The sequence below is a fragment of the Petaurus breviceps genome, unplaced genomic scaffold (genome assembly GCF_028583685.1).
Source record: "Petaurus breviceps papuanus isolate PSGF00001 unplaced genomic scaffold, PetGlider_PUasm1.0 90792, whole genome shotgun sequence".
Lineage (NCBI taxonomy): Eukaryota > Metazoa > Chordata > Mammalia > Diprotodontia > Petauridae > Petaurus > Petaurus breviceps.
Window position 1 is genome coordinate 8,339,595 of NW_027187347.1, and position 24,471 is coordinate 8,364,065.

Genomic DNA, 24,471 nt, shown 5'->3' on the forward strand with positions numbered 1-24,471 from the left:
ATTCCAGGCTTTCTCTATCATGCCCCCTGCAATGGGTACCTTTCCCTTCTTTCCCCTCTCCCCCACTCTTTCCAGTGTCTTTTTTTTTAAGCAATCAGGGTTAAGTAACTTGCTCAAGGTTACATGGCCAGTTATTTCTGGGTGTGGTGCTGAGTATCTGAGCCCAGATTTGATCCCCAGGTCATCCCGACACTGGAGCCAGTGCTCTTACTCACTGAGCCACCTGGCTGCCCCTAAGCAATTGGGGTTAAGTAACTTGCTCAAGGTTACACAGTCAGGTGTTTCTGGGTGGGTGCTAAGTGTCTGAGCCCGGGATTTGAGCCCCAGGCCATCCCGACACTGGAGCCCATGGTGATCTTACTTGCTGTGCTACCTGGCGGCCCCTCCAGTGTCTTTTTATGTGCTGTCTTCCCCCATTAGAATTTAAGGTCTTTGAAGGCAGGCAGGAAGGAAATAAACAACTATTATGTGCCTACTATATGCCTTGCACTGTGCTAAGCTTTTATAAACATTATCACATAAAATTATCACGTTTATAATATTGTATTACATTATATTATATGTATACATATGTGTGAGTGTTTATATATGAAATCACAACAATCCTGGGAGATGGGTATTGTTTTTATCCTTATTTTATAGTTGAGGAAATTTGAGGCATACAGAAATTAAATTACTTGATCAGGGTTATATAGCCTATTTATACTCAGATCTTCCTGACTCCAGACCTGAATTCACTATTTCACAAGGACTATGCTTCTTTCTACTTGTATGTGTATCTCCAGTGCTTAGCGCACACTGTAATCACTTAATAAATGCTTGATGACTGAAAAAATATAACACTACATTATATTATATTAGACTGAACAGTCAGAAAAAGCCTATATTCAATATTTCAGGTTCAAAATGATGTGATTTAATTATTCTTTACCTTTAAGATGCGAAATATACGAAGTAACTTCACAACTCTAAAAAAGATCATTCTTCTACTCAACTGGTCAGTAGTTTCCATATATTCTGCTCCAAGCAATATTTCTTCAGTGATGGCCATCAATGTTATTATTAACTCAAATATGTTCCAGCTATGCAGGAAAAATCTCTCCCTCATTGCTAGGATCTGTTGGTTCAAAGGTCCATATATTTACCAGTTGAGACTTGACAGCTGACTGACCACAAGAAAAGAAAATCTACAGACAGATTTTTCACTGAACTACAGTAAATATCTCACATGGTTGTCCTATAGCCCAAGGATACACACGGACAGTGGGGAGAAGAGACACTAGAGGGAGGAAATGAAAGAATGATGGAAAGTACAGTTGTTTGCAGTCAATAGGCTTGTATCGTTGAGGGATCCTTTCCATATAGACAAGTATAGTTACTTACACTCATTATTATGGCCTCAAAACATTTAGAAATTGTTGTCTTGGACAGTATGTTCTATTTGTGAAGTCAGGTAACTGTGTAATGTGTTTGTGTGTTTTTATTTTCATTAAAATGGTTCATTTGTAAGTGTGATATATACAAATTTTGTCTCTTTAGAACACCACATCTCAAGATGATGTGAGATTCTAAGGTATGTTAGACCTTGATAATTTTAGCAAAAATCACTCTCATGAGGAATTACCCAGATAATTACATCAAACATTTGCTTCAACTCTGTTAGTGGGGGTGGGGGTGGGGTAGGGTTAGAGGTAGAAGTAAAAGGGTCTATATCTGGAATTTTAACAGCGTAGTGAACTCCTGAATATCAAAATTTTTTCTACCAATGTAGATCTAAAATTCTTCTATGAGTTAAAAGTCTTAGAGAGTTTCCTGGGGGCATTGATAGGTTAAGTGACTTACATGGTCACTAAACTAGCATGTGTCAGGGGTAGAACTTAAACCCTGGTCTTCCTGATGACAAGTCAAGCCTTCTAACCACTAAGCCATATTGCCTCACTCCTGTATGAGTACATACAGCTGTCTAAGGAGAAATTGGAGTGCTTGCTTATTGCTCATGTCTAAACAACTAAAACAAAGTCGAGGAGTATACAGGCACATTTGTGACTTTCTGGGAAGGATTTCTACATGGGAATTATTCACACATGATGACTGAAGGAAGCAGATAATTATAAAATATTCTATTTCACGTTGGTCATGCCATCATAGTCTAGTGCTATTTATGTATCTATTCTTCTTATTAAGGACCTACAAATATGTGCTTCCTAGATAAGGGTTCTCATTTAGGCTTGTTCTAATCATAACTTGAAATTTAGGGCCTTTCATATTTGTATATATCTGCATAGACTCTACAGTCATTTTCAGGCAATTTGAAAGAACTATTTTTATAACTATTAAGTTTTATAATTCTAGACTATTCTGTTTTTTCTCACCTACTACTGAACTGAGCATTGCTAGAGGAAATCTGTACTTGTCCATTGGCTAATTTAGAAAATGTTAACTTGGAATCTTTGACAAGAGGAAAAGCCTACTTCTAATAAAAAAAATACATAAAAGGCAAAATTCTCTTTTTCTCATACACCACAGAGTCTCTTACTAGGTCTATGACTGGCTTAGTTTTAATTTGAATTTTCAAATGGTCTTGGACCAAAAACTAGGAAATTCTTTCTTCCATTTTTATGCAAGTTACCAGGGAGACTTCCTTGCCAAATGAATACATAGCAGACATAGGGTCCTAATCAATTGTGAGACAAATTTTGGCAGGAACATATTTTGTGGGTAAAACTGAAAAAGATTTGGAAAATTTGGGGACTCGAGCTTCCTTAAATTCCTTATCAATTCAATTCAACTCAGCACTTTCTAAAACAGAAGAGGATTCATCAATGTCAGCCACAAGTACTGTTTACTGGTTTTCGATTCATTCTTCCTTTCTCCTGAGAAGATGCAAAGGACATATAGCACATTGCAATAAAATACATACTATACATACCTCTATAAGGGATACATTGATTTGTAATTAAAATTGTTTTAGAATGTTACAAATATCCTAAGATATGTTCTAACTGTATGCTGTTATAGATTTATAGATCTAGAAGGAGATTAGAAATAACTAATTTAAACCCCTCATTTTACAGATGAGGAAAATGAAGCCAGCAAGCCCAATGAACTTGCCCAGGATCAAATTGCTGGTTTTTGATACAGCTAGGAATAGAAAACAGGCATCCTAATGCAAATTCTAGTACACTTTCTACGGTGACAAAATTTGTCTTTTTTTTTTCAGTAATAACTCAATACAGATTTACATATATGTACATATTTTAAAACTTCATCCTCTTCTAGGAAAATGATTATCTAAATAATGTCTTCAACTTATAAAATAACCTTGGAAGATTCATTTGTTTGTGGTTTAGTTTCCAATGTATGCCTCCATTATCTTCGTACTTTAATAATAACTAAATATTTCATAGAGATCCATTATTTCCTCAATCGATACAGATGACATCCCTTTTCTATACCTTAGTAGATGTATTCATGACTTGCTGTAGCCATAAACACCATTATTTTGTGTTAACCGTATGCCTAGCCTTTCTGAGTTTAGCAAGTAGTCTGCAAATAATAATTGAATGCTGATACTCAAATACTTTCCAGTTTTAGTAGGATCTGCCAAAACTTTTGCTTTACTAGAATTGCCTTTGAGAATCCAACATCATGTTTAAATTTTGATAAGGCATTGGAGTAGGATCTTAGCCCTGAACTTGGAATTATCCTAGTTTTTTTGCTCATTTGCTGTGTGATTTTGGAAAAGTCCCTTTTCTGGGCTACAGACATCCTCTGGGCAAAATGAAGGGTTTGACCTGAATAATTCCCCTAAGACCCTTTCAAGGTCTAGATATATGATCCTATGACTTTAATTATAATGATGATGATTATGATAGTATCTTGCAATTACAAAATACTTTTCAGCTTATTAATTGACAAGGATTTTATTAGGCACCATGTGCTAGGTGCTGGAGGTGCTTACCTGTACATTATTTCTTTCATCCTTCAGAATAGCTTTATAAAGTAAGTGGGATACTTTCAAGTATTTTGCCTGAGCTCACAAAGCTAGTAATTAATAAATCTGGAGCTAGAAATAGTCTTCTGCCTCTAACTCGAGTATCATTGTTTCTGCTAGCCTGAACATTTTCTCCTACACCACATTTTCAATTTTCCAATAACACTTCAAACATCATTTATATCTCTCAAACAATAGATATAATCTCACTATCTTTAATTTCTAGCTTTTTAGCCTCAGTCTCATAAGACAAGAGTTGAAATATCACATTTCTAGTTGTATTTGTAAATGTATAAACATTTGCTCTGCACTGAAGTGTGTAAATTAACATTAATTTTGTACTGATATTTGAGAAAGAATTTTTGATATCCCTCAAGGTCACTGATGACACCTAAGTGGTAAGACAAAACCAAGTTTAGGAAATTTTTCTTTAAACACAATATATCTCAAATCACACACCCACAATTACACCCACACTCACACACACACACACACACACACACACACACATAGATGGGCAATAGAGAGTTATTACCTTTAATGTGGTCTCCATAATGTAAAAGAAAAGGAATGTATATGTTATGCTTCTGATTTCCAAGCTATAGATCCTGTATAATGGTGGTATCCAAGAAATTATAAGAGGAGCCATACTCAAAATGATCACAAGATATCCAGTGTATTCAAATTCATCGCTAAACACAATCTTATGACAAACTAAAAGAATTGGAGTTCTGTTTAAAAAAAGTGAATAGAAGAAAAATTATGTCATTAGTATATACTTAAGCTCTTTGTCAGACCTGTTAGGACCCACCAGAGAACCTAGCTCCTTGTTGCCATCATCAGCACCTGTATAATCCTACTTTTATGCTAGAAAATAGCCTAGACCTTCCAGCTCTTATCTGACCATACCAAAAAGGTAGTTTAAATGAAAACTAAAAACCTTTATTCCAGGATCAAAAGTTATATCCCAGTTGTGCTATTGTGTGGACATACCTAAACACACTTGGTCTTGAGCTGCACTTCCAGGTATCCTATTCTAAAATCCATTTCCCTCCTACTTTCCTTGTGCATGAACCCAGAAGCTCTGCCCATACTTTTGGGAGCTTGTAGATTTCTTATATTTTTGGAATGTTTGAATACTGCCCATATTCAGTTTGGACTTCTGATTAACAACAATTTTACCATAAGCCCCCATTTTGAGCTGACACTCTAGATGTTGACTTTGCTATTAAGTAATCCTCATGGTAAATTTATTCTAATGGCCTCACTCAGTGTAATGCCAAGCAAAGGCAACTTCCCAAAGGTTCAAAATACCAGCATAGCTGCTCTCCATTTTATTCATTGACAAATTAAGAACAGAGAAAATCAAAATACAGCATAATTCAAAATATAGCATTTACCAAGTGTAATTCAATAATTTCTAAGTACTACTTCACCCTTGGGAAGTACATTCATTTGGTCAATCCCAAAGACCTTCTTCTTGAATGGAGATTAGTTTCCAATCATAAATAAAGTACATTCATTTGATCAGTCACAGAGTACAAAAAAGTCAAAAGTTTCCCACCCCTGGATCACAACTGATAAGGCATTCTATACCTGAGTTACAACAAGTTTAAGCACAGCATTTAATACCCAAAGAGAGGTCTTCTCTTCATCTTGACCCAAGGCAAGTTCTCAGCAATCTTTGTTCCTGGGGGAGGCAAAGCTTAACAAGGCCACAAGATACATTACCAATGTCCTCATTAATTCATTCTCTGTCTGCAGAACAGTCCTAGGACCCCTGAAAACATTAGCAAAACCCTCTTCCAGGATTTCTGTAAACACACAGCAAGAAAATCCTTCTTCAGGGCTTCTGAACCAACAGCAAGGTTCCAGAACCTCTGCAACAACAGGACTGTCCTTCACCAGTGGACAAATCTGGCAAAACAACATCAAAACAGACAAAGTACCAGCACTCTGGGTGGCAGCTCTCAAAAGTCCTGGGCAGCTCAAACTGGCCCTCATCAATCCTCTCTCTCTCACTCTGCCTCCACAATGCTGCTCCCCAAAACTCTTCTGCCTCTCTTCCTCTGCATGTGCCTCTCTAAATCCACGGCACCAGCTCCTCCCAGTTCAACCCTTTCTTTTCATGTCAACAAGTCCATCCCACAAGTGGGATTCACAAGCTCTGGGTTTTAACACTCAACCCAAAAACCAAGCCAATACAGGGGGATCTTTAAATTCCATTACTATTATGCTCAGGTGAGAACCTTGCCTTATATTTCACTGAGAAAAATAGAGGCCATTTGCTGAGAGCTCCCTCTTCTCCTCATCTCATGTCACTCACATGCCTTCTGCCCCAACCTCCTCCTTTACCCTTTTCTCACATGAAGGGCTGGTCTTTTCAAATCAAACACTTCTCAAGTGATCCCTTTCTATCCCATCTTTTCCAGCAGATTGCCCACTCTATCATCTCTATTCTCCCTATTTGCTGGTTGCTTCTCCCCTGCCTAAACACACCCATAGCTTCAAAACACTCTCACTTGACCCATCTATCCTCATTAGCTTTTTCCCATATCTTTCTTCCTTTTAATGGTTAAACTCCCGAGGTCACCTACAATATATACCTCCAATTCTTTTCCTTTAATTCTCTTCTTAACTCTATACTCTGACTTCTGACCTCATCATTCAACTGAAACAGCTCTCTTCCAGAGTTAACAATAAATTCTTCATTGCCAAATCTAACTGCCTTTTCTTACTCCTCATCCTTCTTGACCTCTCTGCAACCTTTCACATCATTGATCATCCTCTTTCTATTGATACCCTTTTCTCTCTCATTTTCTGTGATACTACTCTAGCTTGATTCTGCTCCTACCCCTCTGAGCATTCCTCAGTCTCCTGTGTTTGGTCTTCATATAGGTCATAGCCACTAACAATGGTTATTCCGCAGATATCTGACTCCATGAGATATCTGTGCATATCTATATCTATACTCATATATTATACATATTATATATCTTACCTGGTAATCTCATCAGCTTCCATGGATTCAACTGTCATCTTTACACAAATGATTCCCAAACCTACTTATCCAGCCTTAACCTCCAGACTTAGATTTGTAATTGCCTTTCATACATCTTAAACTCAACATGTGTAAAACTGAACTTTGTTTTTTTCTTTTTGGAGGGGAGAAGGCAGGGCAATTCGAGTTAAGTGACTTGCCCAAGGTCACACAGCTAGTAGATGTTAAGTGTCTGAGGCTGGATTTGAACTCAGGTCCTCCTGACCTCAGGGCTGGTGCTCTATTCACTATGCCACCTAGCGGCCCCCAAACTGAATGTATTAATCTTTTCTCCCAAGCCCTTCTCCTTCTAAACTTTCCTTCCAGTCATCCAGGCTCATAACCTAGTTGTCATCCTCAGTTCCTGGCTATCACCACTTATATACAAGCTGTTTCCAAGTCTTGTCAACTTTACCTTAACATCTCTGATTTTGCTCCTTTTCTCCTCTGACACTGCTACTAGCCTGGCCCAGAATCTCACCACCTTATGCTTGGACTTAATTGCAATGGCCTGCTGGTTGGTCTTCTTGCCTCCAGTCTTTCCCCCACTCCAGTCCACCCTCCACTTAATTACCAAATTGATCTTCCTAAAGAACATGTCAGACCATATCAATCCCCTAACCAATAACCTATATCAAATCTACAAAAAGGATCAAATCTATAATTTCTTTTTGGCATTGCACACCCTTCCCAACCCGATCACCTTCCAACTTTTCCAATCTTCTTATAGCTTACCTACCCCAACATATTCAGGGATCTGAACTCCTTGCTATTCCTCAGATTTCCCTTTCTCTGTGAATTTTCACTAGTGTCCTCCATGCCTGGAATTCTCTCCCTCCTCATGTATATCTTCTGGCTTCTCTGGTTTCCTTTAGTCACGCCTAATGTTCCAGTCTCTTCAAGAAACTTTTCCCAATCTCCCCTAATGCTAGTTCCTTCCCTCTGTTGATAATCTACAATTTATCCTGTATATAGCTTGTTTATACAAAGTCATTTGTATGTTGTATCCTCTATTGGACTGTGAGCTCAAGAGCAAGGATGGCTTTTTGCCTTTCTTTCCCCATTGATTAGACTAGTGCCAGGAAATGCTTAAAAATGCTTGTTGAGTGGCTGATTTTTGCCCTTCTGTTCTACCTGCAAGCTAGTGTTGACACATGTGCATTACAAACCATATAACATTTTTATCCCATAATCCTCTTAGAGCACAGGTTCTTAATTTTGTTTTTGATTATGAATACTCTGGAGGTCTGAGGAAGCCTTTGAACCCTCAGAATGATATTTTACAATGTATAAAATAAAATACATAGGATTACAAAGGAAATAAATTATACTGAAATACATTATCAAAACTGTTTTAAATCCACAGGTCCCAGGTTATAAATACTTGCCTTGGAATAAAAGCAAAGAATGTAATAATGTGTTTTGTAGTAAATATTTTGATAAAAATGTTCTTAAAGATTGATGGATTAAAACTAGGTTAGAATAGGCATTCAATTAAATAACATCAAATTAAAAAAGAAAAAAGTATGTTGTTTACATGACCTCAAACATGAAAAATATTCATTAGCTTAATATTTTAGATTTAGCCTCTAGCTATATTTCATCATTCACAAATTGATAGAAGGGCTAAAATCCAGGCATGGCTTCAGGCCCTTTTGTAGCTTATTTATTTATTTGTTTGTTTATTTATTCATTTATTTTTAAGAGATAGCTTTAAGGAAACAGTTTAGCAAAAAATAAACTAATAGATAGAGATCTGTTCCAATTTAAGGAATTATTAAAAATTTGTGGAGCTTAAAAAAACTTTCAGCTTGTTTCCATTTCAGAGAGGCAGCATGAAGTAATGGAAAGAATTCAGGATTTGGAACCCCAAAAAAACTGGATTCAAATTTGAGTGTCACAGGAAACAAGAGAGGGGGGAGTCAAGATGGCGGAGTAGAAACAGGACTTCTGCAAGGCTCCTGCTCTCACCACCTCCAATCCATGTAAAAGGGGACTCTGAAGAATCTTTGGAGCTACAGAACCCACAAAATGACACAGAGAAGCTAACCTCCCACTAAGGACAGCCCAGGAGGCCAGCAGGAATTGGCCAGTGAAATGTTTTAGGAGCCAAGCCCAGCTCCACATCAAGGTTTTAGCCCCAGGGTGGGCCTGACCAGCCACAGGTTGGAGGGACTCCAGATCACCAGCAGCTGTGGCAGTCCAGAATTATCAACACATAGATGCTAAGGACAAAGTGAGAGGTCAGTACAGTGTCGACTTTGGGACCAGTTGGGAGTGCATCAGCTTTTGCCCCCAGGGCAAGAAGCCCCTGAGGGCTACAGCACAGCTGCCACCACGTGGCAGCTTCAGCTCCTGGACTGCAGAGTGTAGGGGAACCAAGCAACCAGTCTGAGGGGCAATTGCTCTTGCTTTAACCTGTGTGGATCTAGATTGCTGTCTAGGGTGGAAGTCCTGGGGAGTGTGACCAGCTTGCCAGAGAGTGTGGAGGCTTCAGAGAGGGCACCCAACTAATACCTCTGGCAGCTGAGAAAACCCCAGCATTTGGGACGGAAGCTCCTGTCTGGTGGCAGAGTCTTTGTGGCAAAAAGCCCAAAAGTCAAGTAATTGAGTGGCAACATGACCAGGCAAAAGAAGCAAAGCAAACAGAGGAATCCAACATTAGACTTCTATTTTGGGGACAAAAAAGATCAAAACATGGAACAGGAGGGAGACTGTGAAGTCAGAACTCCTGGACCAAAACCTTCAAAGGGAATCCCCTACCCAGCAAAACTGAGTATTATGTTTCAGGGGAAAATATGGTCATTCAGTGGAATGGAGAACTTTCAAGCATTCTTGATGAAAAAACCAGAGTTGAATAGAAAATTTGACATTCAGAAACAAGAAGCCAAGAAAAGCATGAAAAGGTAAACAGGAAAAAGAAATCATAAGGAACTTATCAAAGTTGAACTATTAACATTTATACATGGAAAAACTATAATTGTAACTGATGAAATTTTCTCAGTATGAAAATAGTTGAAGGGAATAGAAATATATATGTCTATATCGGAGGGTATATGGGTGTATGAAAACATATGTGAATTGTTTACAGGTATACATAGATAGAGGGCACAGGACCAATTTAATAGGAAGGGATGATACTTAAAAGGTGAAATTAAGAGGTGAGAGAGGAATATAATGAGAGGAGATGGGGAGAGACAGAATGGGGTAAACTATCTCATACAGAAGAGGCAAGGGAAAATGGTTTCAATGGAGGGGAAGAATAGGAAGGCAAAAGGGAATGGGTCAACCTTATTCTCATTGAATTTGGCTTGGAAACAGAATGAAATACACACTAAATAGGGTATCTCACCCTACAGAAGAGTAGGGGGGAAGGGGATGAGAGGGGGGATGATGGAAGGGAGGGCAGGCTGGTGGGGGAGGGATGTTGGAAGTACCCACTTTTGAAAAGGGATGGGATCAAATTAGAGAATAAAACAAGTGGGATGTGGGATAGGAGGGAGGGAAATATAGTCAGTCTTTTACAATATATCTACTATGTTAATGTTTTGCATTAGCTACACATGTACTTACTGAATTGCCTATTTTCCCAGTAGGGGTGGGTCACAAGGGAGGAAGGGAATGAATCTGAAATTCAAAGTTTTAAAATCAAATGTATATATATATATACTATTAATACTATTTTACATGTAATTGGGGAATAAGATATACAGGCACTGGGGCATAGAGATCCACCATGCCCTACTGGAAAAATCAAAGGGGTTATGGGAGAAGATATGGGAGAGAGCAGATTGGAGGAGGGATATCCTGTGGGACTGCTATTTTGGGGCGGTGGGTAGAGGAAAAATGGGGAGAAAATTTGTAACTCAAAATCTGGTGGAAATGAATGATGTAAAACAGAAGTTAATAAAGCAAATTTAAAAAAAAACAAATTTGAGTGTCAGTAGTTACTATCTGGATTACTTATACAATCTAACTCCTGGGGTAGCTGCAAGAAAGGTACTGTTTCAACTCTAGTGCATTGTGGAAATGAACTTTTATTAAAGACATGACTATCTTTAGTAATTACTATCCTATGTTACTATACAGTAAATAATAAAACCTTAAAAACTTGGAAAAGTTTGCATAAATGTAATTACATTTATATCAGAGTTGTATGGTACTCACTTTGGTGCCACTCTTTTTTCTTTTTTTGTGTTATAAACCCAATTTAGTAATATTTTCCTGAAGAGATTAAAAAATTTATTTTTTTCAACATAAGCTTGTATTTTCTGAAAACTCATAAATCTGAAATGAAAAAAGGAAAGAAATTTCAAATGTATTTCTGGGATATTTTGACTTCAAGTCCATCAGAAAGCCAAGACTATTTTCCTAGCTAGAAAGGTCATATGAAATGATCTGTAGTGATTATTGGAAGAGTCAGGAGGAAAATGGCCTAAATCTTTCAGTTGACAAGTACCAGTTTTGTAGAGACTCTCTCACGCATGTGGGTCACACTGCACCAAAGCAAGGCATGAGCACTCACTCTGAGAAGACTAAGAACTCCTGACTTGGTCAAGTCCAAAGAACCTCAATGATCTATAGGACTGCAGTGGAGAGATTTGCTTTGCTTGACTATGCATATAAGTTAAAAGGGTTTTCTTTTTCTTTTCATCAGTATTGGGTGGGAAGATAAAGGGGGAATAAGGGTAGATTAAGGTAGGGAAAAAAGTAAAAGAAAGAAAGAGGGAGGGAGAGAAAATGGAAGAAAAAGAAAGAAGAGAGAGAGACAGAGAGGAAAGAAGGAAGGGTCACTGAAACATCTTTTTTATTTTTAACAATGAAGAAAAAAATCGGAAAGGAGTATAGACAAGCAAGACAGCTTTGAAAGTTGTAGGTTCAACTTACATACTTTCAAAGAAAGAAAACAAAAATAAAACCTGTATGGAATAGTGACCTACATACAATTTCATGTACGGCAGCTAGATGGTTGCACATTGGGCTTGGAATCAGGAATATTCATCTTCATGAATTCAAATCTGGCCTCAGACACTTAACTAGCTGTATGACCCTGGTCAAGTCACTGTACCCTCTTTGCCTCAATTCCTCATTTGTAAAATGAACTGGAGAAGGAAATGGCAAACCACTCCAGTATCTTTATCAAGAAAAACACAAAATGGAGTCATGAAGAGTCAGACAGGACTGGAAGGATTGAACGACAGTAAGTTTCATGTACAATTTTCTTTTTCATTATATGTGGAAATGCCTGTTTTATTTGGTGTTTATTAAGTTCATAATAGAAAAACAGGGAAAAAAATCTAAGGGTATCAAGGAATTTTCCTCATCAATGAAATAACAGATTTATTAGAAATATTTCCATTTACCCAGTCCCCAGTCTAATTCAGGACCTCAACACTTGTCATTTGGATATCATCTCTTCTAATAGTCTCTAATTGGTTTCCCTGCTTTCAACTGCCCTCTCCAGTTGAAACTTCACACAGCTAGCAAATTACTATTGTTGTCTACTAGGTATTTCCCATTCATTAAATGACTTTCTATGTCTCTACTCCATGAAACTTGATTGTCCCCCTTCCCTCCTCCCATCCAGGATAAGACTATCATTTCTAATCTCATCACCATGCTGCTAACTCAAGCCTAATTGACACAACTTGCTTCAGCCTCCTCTCCCCACTGTTTGGAGGGCTAGAAGGTGAAAAGTCCATGGTCTCCCACATCACCAGTCATCCTGATCTATATCTTGCCACTGGACCCAGATGGCTCTGGAGGAGAAAGTGAGGCTGGTGAGTACACAGCTCTGCCTCACTTAAATCCAATTTACTTTCAAGTCATATACCTTCCTGATATAATGAGTAGCATGAGCTGACACACTGGGGGCCAACCCTCCTCTCCTCGCCTAGTCTCTCCTTTCCTCCTTCCTCACCCTCCTAGCACATAAGATATCATACCCTTATCCCTGGGTGCTCTACCCAAAGGAATGTAAATTTTGACTGCTGAAACCTCACAAGATACCTTAGGCTAGATTTCTTTCTTTCTTTTTAAAAAAACTTTTTCGTTTTGCTTTTTGGAGGGCAATTGGGGTTAAGTGACTTGGCCAAGGTCACATGGCTAATTTTTGTGTTGTGTCTGAGGTTGAATTTGAACTCAGGTCCTCCTGACTCCAGGGACTGTGCTCTATTCACTGCACCAGCTAGCTGCCTCTAGATTTCTTTCTAAAGGGCCATACTTAAACCGAATTCACTTGGGCTCTCATTGATTGGCTAACAATACCCAGCCCAAACTCTCAATTCTCTCCCTTCCCTCCCCCTTAGTTGTCATCGTTTGGGAACCTATTGGCCCAAATGTAAATTGTGTTCTCCATTCAAGAATAAAAGACAAACAATATCCACAATCTTTTCTCTGTGTTCTTCCCCCTGCCCATTTGATTGTAAACTTCTTGTGGGCAAAGACTGAATCTCCACAGCACCTGGAACCTAGTAGGCCCTTTTTGTTATTGTTGCTGCTGTTGTTGATTTGTTATTCAGTCATGGCTGACTCTTCATGACCCCATTTGAGGTTTTCTTGTCAAAGATAATAGAGTGCCATTTCTTGCCATTTCTTTCTTTAGCTCATTTTATAGATGGTGAAACTGAGGCAAATAGGGTTAAGTGTCCAACCCAGGATCACAGAGCTAATAAGTCTGAGACCAAATATGTACTTAGGAAGTGACTCCTCCTGACTCCAGGCCTGGCACTCTATCCATTGTGCCACCTAGCACCACAATAGGCTTAATCAATGTTTATTGGATTTATTGGATAGGACTGCCCTAATAGGATATCATTCATGAAAGTAAGGGTTATTTTTTTGTCTTTGTATCACTAGTGCCTAAAACAGTCCCTTGAATGTAGTTGACTCTTAAGAAATACTTGTTGAACAAATGAATGAATGAAAGCATTAAACAGGCACTTACTCTCCCTTTTTATCGCCAAAGCTCCCTGCAGCACCTACCAAGACTTTGACTGCACTTTGGGACAAAATCTCATTTGTGTATTGCCTCTCATAGCTTGCCTTTAAAGAAATAATAAAATTAATTGTCATTAGGAAGGGTAAAAAAGATGAGATACTGTCCTTTTCTCTAGGTAAAGTAATTTTGCCTACAGAAATAATAAGTGCTGAAACAAATTTTTTTTGGCTACATTTTGGCCTTCATGTAGAATTCAATCTGTGAGATCGTACAGATTAAATACCTTGATTTTACATGCATACTAGCAACTCAACACTCCTGGAATTTTCTAAATACATGCTTCCCCAACATCCACTCTCAGTGACTGTGTGTGACACATGAAAAAGTGTGTGGGATGGAATATAAGAAATAAAATTACAATAACTTGATACAGCACTGGGGAATAATAAGTAAAGAAAAGGGACCAAAAGCCCTCTCTCTGTTAATAGATTTTCCTTTTTTAAATTATTGTGTATATATTTATCTGTTTCCATGTTACATCCTTACCCCACCCCCAAAAGTAAGATGTAAACTCATTGAGGGAAGGGCTCACTTCTCATTTTGTCTTTGTGTAGCTCCTCCACACCCGGCACAGACCCTTGAACATAACAGGTACCTAATGAATCCTTATGGGTTTGGATTCTATTGGTGTGGTCAGCCCAGGATTAATGCCTAACCTCCCTTCCTTAAAAAATGTAACCTTAATACATAAATACACAATGCATTGAATAGGTGGATATTCGATTTACTATTTAATGACCTTGCAAAAACTGTAGGTAATATGATAGCCTACACACGTAGTTCCAAGGGGTGAAAAGTGCTTTGTGGGTCTTGGTTTTCATATAGGTGAGCTACATTAGGAGAGGCGGTGTTCTACAGCAGATACATTCCAAGTACAGAACTGGACTAGGATTTCCTAAGATCTAGATTTGAAAATTGTGTTATTCTCTTCGTCACTAACGAAATGTGAAACATGACCAGATAATTATTTAATGTTGTGTTTCCTTCCCTTATGTAGACACAGTGGAAAGGGACATTTGGCTTGAATACAAGTCAAGATTAGCCAAAGTAGGAGATTAGAATTATTTTAAGAATAAAACAAAGTACTAACTATTTGTGCTGATAAGAGGCGTACTCTCGCCAGTTCCATGATTTCAGTGCTAATATGGGTTTCTCTTATTTCCTTGTTACAGTTCGAACATTTGATCTGATCTGATTCTTCCGGTGTCAACTAATTGTAAAAATCAAATATACTAACATAAATATAGTAATTAGTATATACATCAAGTAATTGACAGACTTTTTTCTAAAAAAAGATAGACAATGAAGAAAAAAAAAAACTTTCACCTGATATCAAAGATACTATTTCCAGAACTAATCAATTTCTTTGGATGACCCAAATTCTTCAAATATATAGGCAATGGCCTACTTTATAGATAGCTTATAGAGATTTGGTTTCAGGGAGCCAGTTATTTCTCTGAACTGTATTCTGAGGCCCTTGAATTTGGGTTATGACCTCACTCAGGAATCCAAGGGCTTTCTCCCCAATGCCAGGTTCCCTGAACTGGAGTTGAATTTACCATTGGTTTTGACTTACTTCTACTGGAGCACTTTTCCATCTGATAATCCTCTCTCCAGCTAACACCAGGAACACGAGGTAATTTCATCCCACTCTCCTATAGTGGATTCTGTGGGGGATGCTGTTAGGTAAGATAATGAAAAATATGATGACAGCTTTCTCCATAGCAGCTGATATAGTAGATTGGGATGGAAAGGCCTCTTGCTCCTTAAATAGGAGCCTAAAACTCCAGTGGGGGGCAAGTCAGAACCAATGTTCTTCCTATTGTGTTATTAATAATAATACTGATAATGACAAAAACTAGCATTTATATAGCATATTACAAATATTATTTCATTTGATCCTCACAACCACTCTAAGAAGTAGGAACCCATTCTACATTCATTACTTAATTAATATCTATAGACTTCCTACCCCTCCTTTCTATTATGCTAAACAAAGAACCATTGTAATTTGTCTATTGATCTTAAAGATCATGAATCTGTACTCATTTCACAAATTATATTTACTTGAGGTTAATCACATCATACTCTGGAAACAAGACAATATAGATTAATTGCTCACCTTATATGGATTTTTAAATGTTATTTTTTTGTCAATTAAGTTCCAATCTGCATTGGCAAGATTTCTATCAAATTTTAAAGCAGAGGCTGCAGTCTTGATTATTTCTTGAAAATGTTGAACTGTGTAATGGAGTGACTTGCGTTTTGTTAATGTAATGTCACGGAGACCTATCAAACAAAGAATGGGTCTTTAAATTATAGAAGGCTTGGCCTCCCTATGTCGATTTATATAATTTCCACTCATTTTTCATTTAATGTCTTGATAAGAAATATGAACAGAAATGAAAACTGGGAGACTCAGATCAGCCAGTTTTATGGTGTGAGCAACTTAAAAATTCAAATGATTTTGCTTCTATACTTTCTTTCATTTGGAAGAATGAAAATCAGGATCAAAATGCTTATGAACAAAACTACCCATACTCCCTTGCTTTCAATAAGAGTTCCATTCAGAATACAGAATTGTCATCTGCCAGAATAAAAGCTCTCTTTGTTCTAACTCCCTACTGTTTCAATTCCCTTCACTTCAACCTAACCTCTGGCCATAAAAAGATACAAGTGGAATGGTCCCTGCCCTCCAGGAGCTTACAGTCAATAGGAGGATGCAAGGTGTCCATATGTCCCTATGCCATTTTCTTTCTCTCTCCCCATGCACACACATACATAAACATGTACATGTATATGTATATATACATAAATATATAGATGCATATATGAAAGTTTTGAGGGTAAGGGAACTAGTAACTGGGATAGGGGGATCAGGAAAAGCTACATATAGAAGGCAATACTTGAATTGAGGCTTTAAAGAAAGCAGAGATTCCAAGAGGTGTAGGTGAGGAGGTAGAGCATTCCAGGCATGAGGGACAGCCAATGAAATGATAAAGAGAAACAGAATGGCATGTATGCAGAAGAGCAGGGAAGTCCATATGGTTGGACTTTAGAGGGCATGGAAGTGATATGCAAGACTGGAAAGGTAAGAAGGAGGAAGGTTGTGATGAAGTTTGAACGTTAAGCGGAGGAGTTCCTATTGATCCTAGAAGCAATAAAGACCCCCTGAGTTTATTTGGTGCGTGGGGGTAGGGGATGGGGCATGGAAGGGCTGTGATGTGGTCAGAAGCTTCATTTAGGAAAAGCCCTTGGGTGATTTTGTAGAAGACGAATGGGTGATCCAGTATCTATAGCTAACCCTAATCTCTTGCCCAGATCCCAGAACCGAATTGTCAATGGTGCAGTGGATATCGGTGCCTGGAGTTACTGTTTCTCCTAAGGGTCTTGCCACTCTGCCAGTTGCCCAAGCACATATAACCTCGGTGCCACCCTACTCTTCCTTCTCTCCCATCTCCTCCATATCCTATCATTCACCCAGGAATCTTAAGATCGTCATCCTCATTCATGACTCACTTCAAGCACCACCTCATCGCACCTAAGACCTTCTCAATTCTAGCTTCTTCCTCAACACAATTTTTAATACTCTCTCCCTCTTGAAAAACCTTCAATTTACTTATCTGCCATGTATCTTTCCCATAAAACATAAGCCTCTTGAGGATAGTAAATTTTTTTTTTGCCTTTTTTTTTTTGGAAGGGAGAAGGCAAGGCAATTGGGGTTAAGTGACTCATCCAAGGTCACACAGCTAGTAAGTGTTAAGTGTCTGATGCCAGATTTGAACACAAGAGGGCTGGTGCTCTATTCATTGTGCCACCTACCTGCCCTGATAGTAAATTAAAAAAATATTTTATCCCTGTATCACATGCCTTGCATGCATTGTTTGTTGAATTGAATTGAATGACTGTTTCTAAATAGTCAAAGTGAAAAAAAAGAAGACCTCAGTTCAAACTGACTCAGATACTTAACAGTTTGTGACCCTGGGTGAGTCATTTCACTCCTCGTGGCTGCTGTTTTCTCGTCTGTAAAATGAGGTGGTTGAATTCAAATACGTCTATGATCCTCTCTGGGTCTACAACTATGGTCCTAAGTTTATGTCTGATCAACCATATGTTTTATTTTTGTTCACATTTGGTTTCTATTCTCAGTAGCTACATATGGACTTCCTCTATAGAAGTTTTATTTGTTTATTTTGATAAACCAAGGTAAGAGAACCATTTTGAAATCCATAAAATAGGCCAGGGAAGACAAAGGACAAATAGCTTAATTGACCTTGATGTTAATTATCCATATTTCCCAGTTTTTTCCAATTTCTGCTTCTATCTGTGTACAATTATATTCATTTGGCATGTGACTTATTTGGGTTCATGATAATCAGTTTTTAACTTAATTAGCAGAAGCCATTTTGGGATGAATGCTGCCTAGGATATTGGTCCAGCCTTTTCATCAATTTGTTGTGTGGTATTTAGCAACTCATTTAATTTCTCTGGGGCCTTGATTTCCTCCTTGGTAAAATTAATAGGTTCTATTAGATAGACAACCTCTACCATCCCTTTTCTTAGGTTCTCTGCATATTTTTTGTCTCTACAAAATATTAATATGACTTACCTAAATGGATAACTGCTCGAGGTAATGTGATTGAATTGATCAATAAAGTAATTAAACATATTGTCACTCCATGAAGTAATATCTAGAATAGGAAAACAGAACAAGAAATCTCTGGCAATTTACATATTATATCTTTATCAACATAAAATTAAGACCACTCATCTACGTCAATAACCCTGTGCACAAATAGCTGACTCAACTTTAGTGGACAGGAAATTTTCCTTAACACTGTATGTAGTAGTAGGATGTGGCTTCTCTGCTGTTCCTTTACTTGCTTTCATACCCACCTCTTTGTGTCTTCATTTCTGTGCATCTGTGTCACAAAGATCACCTGACCTGGGGAAAGAACAGGGTATGGCAGAGAGGCTCCACTAGGCCCAATTGCCCTATGAATTCTCCTTTCTGCTTCTTTTATGCTTTCCAGAGGAAAGTACTGCACATCTTTAGTTCTGCTCCTTTCTTGCCTCCAATTCTTATACTTCATGATAAAAACTCCTTGCAGAGATCAGGTATACACACAAACTAAGGACCTCTCCATCTCAACCTAGATGACACCCTTATTTTAAAAGTGCAGCTTAGAAAATACTCAACCTTATGAATGATCCCCTTTTCCAATGGCCAGAGCACACACAAAAAAGGTGAATGACCCAATATGAAGCTAGAATAAAAAGTATTTAGAAGTTTACTGTCATGTGGTATAGTGGAAAGAAAGACTAGACAAGGAGTCAAGAGACCTGAATTCTGCCATAAATAACCTTTATAACCTTAGACAAATCAGTTTCCCATTTTGGCACTAATAAAAATATTGGACCCAATGTTCTCCAATTTCTCTTCCAGCTGTGAAACTGTTTTGTCTATGGTTTGAGCTGAGCTGAATTAAATAAAGATTGGAAAGACAAGTTTATTTCAAAGAGGCAAAAAGAACTATGAAGGATGAACTGATAAAAAAGCTTTCAGTGAATCCATTCTGTTTCCTGGTTATGATAGTTTTTAATGGTCACTATGATTTGGTCCTCAGTACAAATCATTGTGTGGTCAAGAATCAGTTGGCTTATTCAGATAACAATGGCGGAAACATAATATCAGAATGTGTATGGTTAAGTAGAATCATGGAATCTAAAAGTAAGGAGGTAAGAGGTAAATCAAAGATCACCTAGTGAAACTGTTCACTAATCTTCTTTAAAATATCATCCACAATTAGTCATCCAACCTTCATTTTGTTGTCGAGTCATCTGAGGTATGTTTGACTCTTCATGACCCTTTTTGGAGTTTTGTTGGCAAAGATACTGCAGTGGTTTGACATTTCGTTCTCCAGATAATTTTACAGGTAAGGAAACTGAGGCCAACATGGTTAAGTGGCTTGCCCAGGGTCACACGTCTAGTAAGTGTCTGAAGCTGAAATGGAACTCGGGTCTTCCTGTACCACCTAGCCATCTCACCCAGTTGTTTTTTAGATCATCCAAATCTCTTATGCCACTTTTTGCAGGTAACTCATTGTTGGAAATAGGCTGCAGCTTATTTCTGTGCTCCATTGAGTTTTACAACTTTGAGTCTTCAAAGATTATAGCATTGCAGAATTTGCAGCCTAATATTAGAGCATCAGCAGGATGATATTGTTTAAAAAGAGTGTGTGTGTGTGTGTGTGTGTGTGTGTGAGAGAGAGAGAGACAGACAGACAGAGACAGAGAGAGACAGAGACAGAGAGACAGAGACAGAGAGAGAGAGACAGAGACACAGAGAGAGATGAGAATGACAGAGAGCAAGCAGTCAGGATCCAAAAGTACTTCATTGTGACTAAGCATCAGTATAATTGTGGGAAAGTCACACAACGTTGCCAAGATTCTGGGAAGATGGCAGAGTAGGTCAGAAAACTTTCATTTCCTCCACACACACAAAACAAGACAGAACATTACCTTTGAGTGAACACAGAGCAGTAGAAATGAACAGGAATCAGAGTAAAGCAGAAGTCCTCTTAACAATCTGAAAAGACTCCAGGAAAAACTGGACTTCCCAGGCCTGAGGTTCAGCCAGAGTGAAGTGCAAACACCTCCAGGCCTACTCTACAGAACAAACAGCAAGCCCTAGGGCAGCTGGGTTGGGAGGCTGCCTCAGTCTCAGGAACTTTCCCCTCATGGACAGTGTGGAGGTCAGAAGGCTGATTAGGAGGAGAGTGAAGGACCTTCTATTGTTGAAGGACACCAAGCACAATTATGCTGACCTGATGCAGTCCTGGGTTGTGGCTGTTGAGGAGAAGGAGCTAGCATATTCCCGGTGAGTGTGGTAGCAGAGGGGTGGGGACTCTGCTGGCTGTGGACACTAGTAGGAGAGCAGAGTCCCTGGGTTTAGCTCCAGGGCAGAGAGGATAGCTGTAGTACACAGCCATTGGAATCACCATAAGGAGCTAGAGTTTTTACAGGACTGTGTGGCTGGGAGCCATTGCATGGCTTAGTGGTAGAGAAGAGTGCCCAAGGCTGGGCTGCTGGACAGAGCTCAGAAAATAGCAGGAAGAAAGACTTGAGGCTTGGCACATCATTCCCCACCCCTCACAACTAGAACTTGATTATAATATAGCTGCTAAAAATAAAATAAAAATAAAAGCAAGTAAACAGTAGAAAGAACCCAACCATAGACAGCTACTATGAGGATAGAGAAGATCTTGGTTCATATTCAGAGGAAGATAGTGGAGCTAACAAAATTCTTACTTTTTCAGTGAGAAATGTCAAATAGTCACAACTCCCAAAACAGTTCTTGGAAGAACTCTAAAAGGACTTTAAAAATAAAGTAAGAGAGATTGAGGAAAAAATGAGAAAAAAGAGAACAATCCAAGAAAATCAAGAAAATTATGAAAATAAAGTCAATTAGCTAGAATCAAAACTTAAGACAGAAAATTATTCCTTGAAAACTAGAACTGGGCAAGGGGAAGCTAATAATGTTATAAGTAACCAAGAAATAATAAAACAAATTCAAAAAAATGAAAAAATAGAAGAAAATGTGTAACATCTTGTCAGAAAAACAACTGATCTGGAAAAAAAGATCAAGGAAAGAAAATCTAAGAATGATTGGACTACCTGAAAGTTATGATCAAAAAAAGAATCTTGATAAAATATTGCAAGAAATTATCAAGGAAAATCACTCTGAAGTTCTAGAACAAGAAGGCAATGCAGAAATATAAACAATCCACTGATCACCATCTGAAAGAGATCATAGAAGGAAAGCTTATAGAAATATTATAGCCAAGTTTCAAAGATGCCAGGTTAAGGAGAAAATATTGCAAGTAACAAGAAAAAAATTAAATATCATAGAACTACAGTAAAGATTATACAAGACCTAGCAGTTATTACATTGAAGTACCCTACATCTTGGAATACTATATTTCATAGAGCAAAAGACCTGGGTTATTATACAAGACCTAGAAGTTATTACATTGAAAGTTATGACCAAAGGTAATTTACCCCACAAAGTTAAGTGTAATACTGAATGAAAAAAAATGAATATTTAAAGAACTAAAAGAATTTCAGGAGGAGGCAGAGTCAAGATGGCAGAGTAGAAATAGGACCACTGCTCAGCTCCAGCTTCTACCTTCCCCAACTCACATAAAAGGGGACTCTGAACAAACTTTGGAGCTACAGAACCCACAAAATGACACAGAGAAGCTAACCTCCTGCTAAGGACAGCACGGCAGACCAGCAGGAATCAGCCAGTGCAGTGCTCTGGGAGCCGAGCCCAGCCCTGCATGAGCTGGAGGTTTTAGCCCCAGGGTGGGCCTGACCAGCCACCAGCTGGAGGGAATCCAGATCACCAGCAGCTGTGGCCGTTTCCAGATTCATCAACACACAGATGCAAAGGACAAAGTGAGAGGTCAGTGCAGTCTGGACTTTGGGAGCCAATAAAGTGGGAGTACATGGCTTTTGACCCTGGGGCAAGAAGCCTCTGAGCTGCCTTGGCCCAGCCGGTGCCTTGTTGCAGCTTCAGCTCCTGGCCTGCAGACTGTAGGGGGACCAATCAACCAGTCTGAGGGGTAATCGCTCTTGCTTTAACCTGCTTGGATCTGGATTGCAGTCTAGGGTGGAGGTCCTGGGGCGTATGACCAGCTAGCCAGAGAGTGTAGAGACCTCAGAGAGGGCACCCATCTAATACCTCCGGCAGATGAGAAAACCCCAGCATTTGGGACGAAAGCTCCCCTGTCTGGTGGCAGAGTCCTACTGTGGCAAAAAGCCCAGGGGTCAAGTGACCAAGGGGCAACATGACCAGGTAAAGGAAGCAAAACAAACAGAAGAATCCAACATTAGACTCCTATTTTGGGACAAGAAGGATCACATCATGGAACAGGAGGAAAACAGTGAAGTCAGAACACCTGCACCAAAAACTTCAAAGGAAAATACGAGCTGGTTACAGGCCGTAGAGGACCTTAAGAAGAAGATAAGAGAAGTGGAGGAAAATTGGGAAGAGAAATGAAAACGATGTAAGAAAATTATGAAATGAGAGTCAACAGCCTGAATGAGGAAAATAACACCTTAAAAAACAGACTAACTCAAATGGCAAAAGAGGCTCAAAAAGGCAATGAGGAGAGGAATGCCTTAAAAAGCTAAATTTGCCAAATGGAAAAAGAATCTCAAAAGTTCAATGAGGAGAATCATTCCCTTGGATTTAGAATGGACCAAAGGGAAGCTAGTGACTTGATGAGAAACCAAGATTCTGTTAAACAGATCCAAACAAATAAAAGAATAGAAGGCAATGTGAAATATCTCATGGGAAAAACCACTGACCTGGAAAATAGATCCAGGAGAGATAATTTTAAAATTATTGGACTACCTGAAAGCCATGATCAAAGAAAGAACCAAGAAATCATCCTCCAAGAAATTCTCAATGAAAATTTCCCTGATGTTTTAGAACCAGAAGGCAAAATAGAGGTTGAAAGAATCCACTGATCACCTCCAGAAAAAGATAGGAAAAAGAAAACTCTTAGGAATATTATAGCCAGGTTCTGGAATTCCCAGATCAAGGAGAGAATATTACAAGCAGCCAGGAAGAAACAATTTGAATATTGTGGAAACCCAACCAGAATAACACAGGATCTGGCAGCTTCTACACTGAGGGACTGAAGGGCCTGGAATATGATATTCTGGAGGACAAAGGAGCTGGGATTAAAAACCAAGAATCTCCTACCCAGCAAAACTAAGTATTATGTTTCAGGGGAAAATAAGGTCATTCAGTGGAATAGAGGACTTTCAAGCATTCTTGATGAAAAAACCAGAATTGAATAGAAAATTTGACATTCAGATACAAGAAGCAAGAGAAGCTTGAGAAGGTAAACAGGGAAAAGAAATCATAAGCCACTTATCAAAGTTGAACTATTAACTTTCCTACATGAAAAAATGATAATTGTAACTGATGAAACTTTTCCACTATGAAAATAGTTGAAGGGAATAGAAATACATATACATATGTGTGTGTGTGTATATATATATATATATATATACACACACATATATATATACACATACATATATATGTCTATATTGGAGGGTATACGGGCATATGAAAACATATATGAATGTGTGTATATATGTTTACAAGTATACATAGAAAGAGGGCACAGGACCAATTTAATAGGAAGGGATGATATTTAAAAGGTGAAATTAAGAGGTGAGAGGGGAATATAATGAGAGATGGGGAGAGACAGAATGGGGTAAACTATCTCATATAGAAGAGGTGAAGGAAAATGGTTGCAATGGAGGGGAAGAATAGGAAGGCAAAAGGGAATGAGTCAACCTTATTCTCGCTGAATTTGGCTCGGGGAGGGAATGAAATACACACTAAATAGGGTA

General features: G+C 38.4%; 1 protein-coding gene across 1 annotated transcript in view; it reads right to left on the reverse strand.

Moving 5' to 3' along the window:
- SLC9C1 (solute carrier family 9 member C1) overlaps positions 1–24,471 on the reverse strand; it is a 74,544-nt gene that overhangs the window by 22,013 nt on the left and 28,060 nt on the right. Inside the window, exons 10-16 of the mRNA XM_069069833.1 lie at positions 18,644–18,725; positions 16,157–16,323; positions 15,125–15,244; positions 13,981–14,078; positions 11,202–11,321; positions 4,530–4,725; positions 932–1,117 (exon numbers count right to left, since the gene is read on the reverse strand). Of these exons, the coding sequence (XP_068925934.1) occupies positions 932–1,117; positions 4,530–4,725; positions 11,202–11,321; positions 13,981–14,078; positions 15,125–15,244; positions 16,157–16,323; positions 18,644–18,725 (969 nt within the window). The remainder of the gene's footprint in view (positions 1–931; positions 1,118–4,529; positions 4,726–11,201; positions 11,322–13,980; positions 14,079–15,124; positions 15,245–16,156; positions 16,324–18,643; positions 18,726–24,471) is intronic.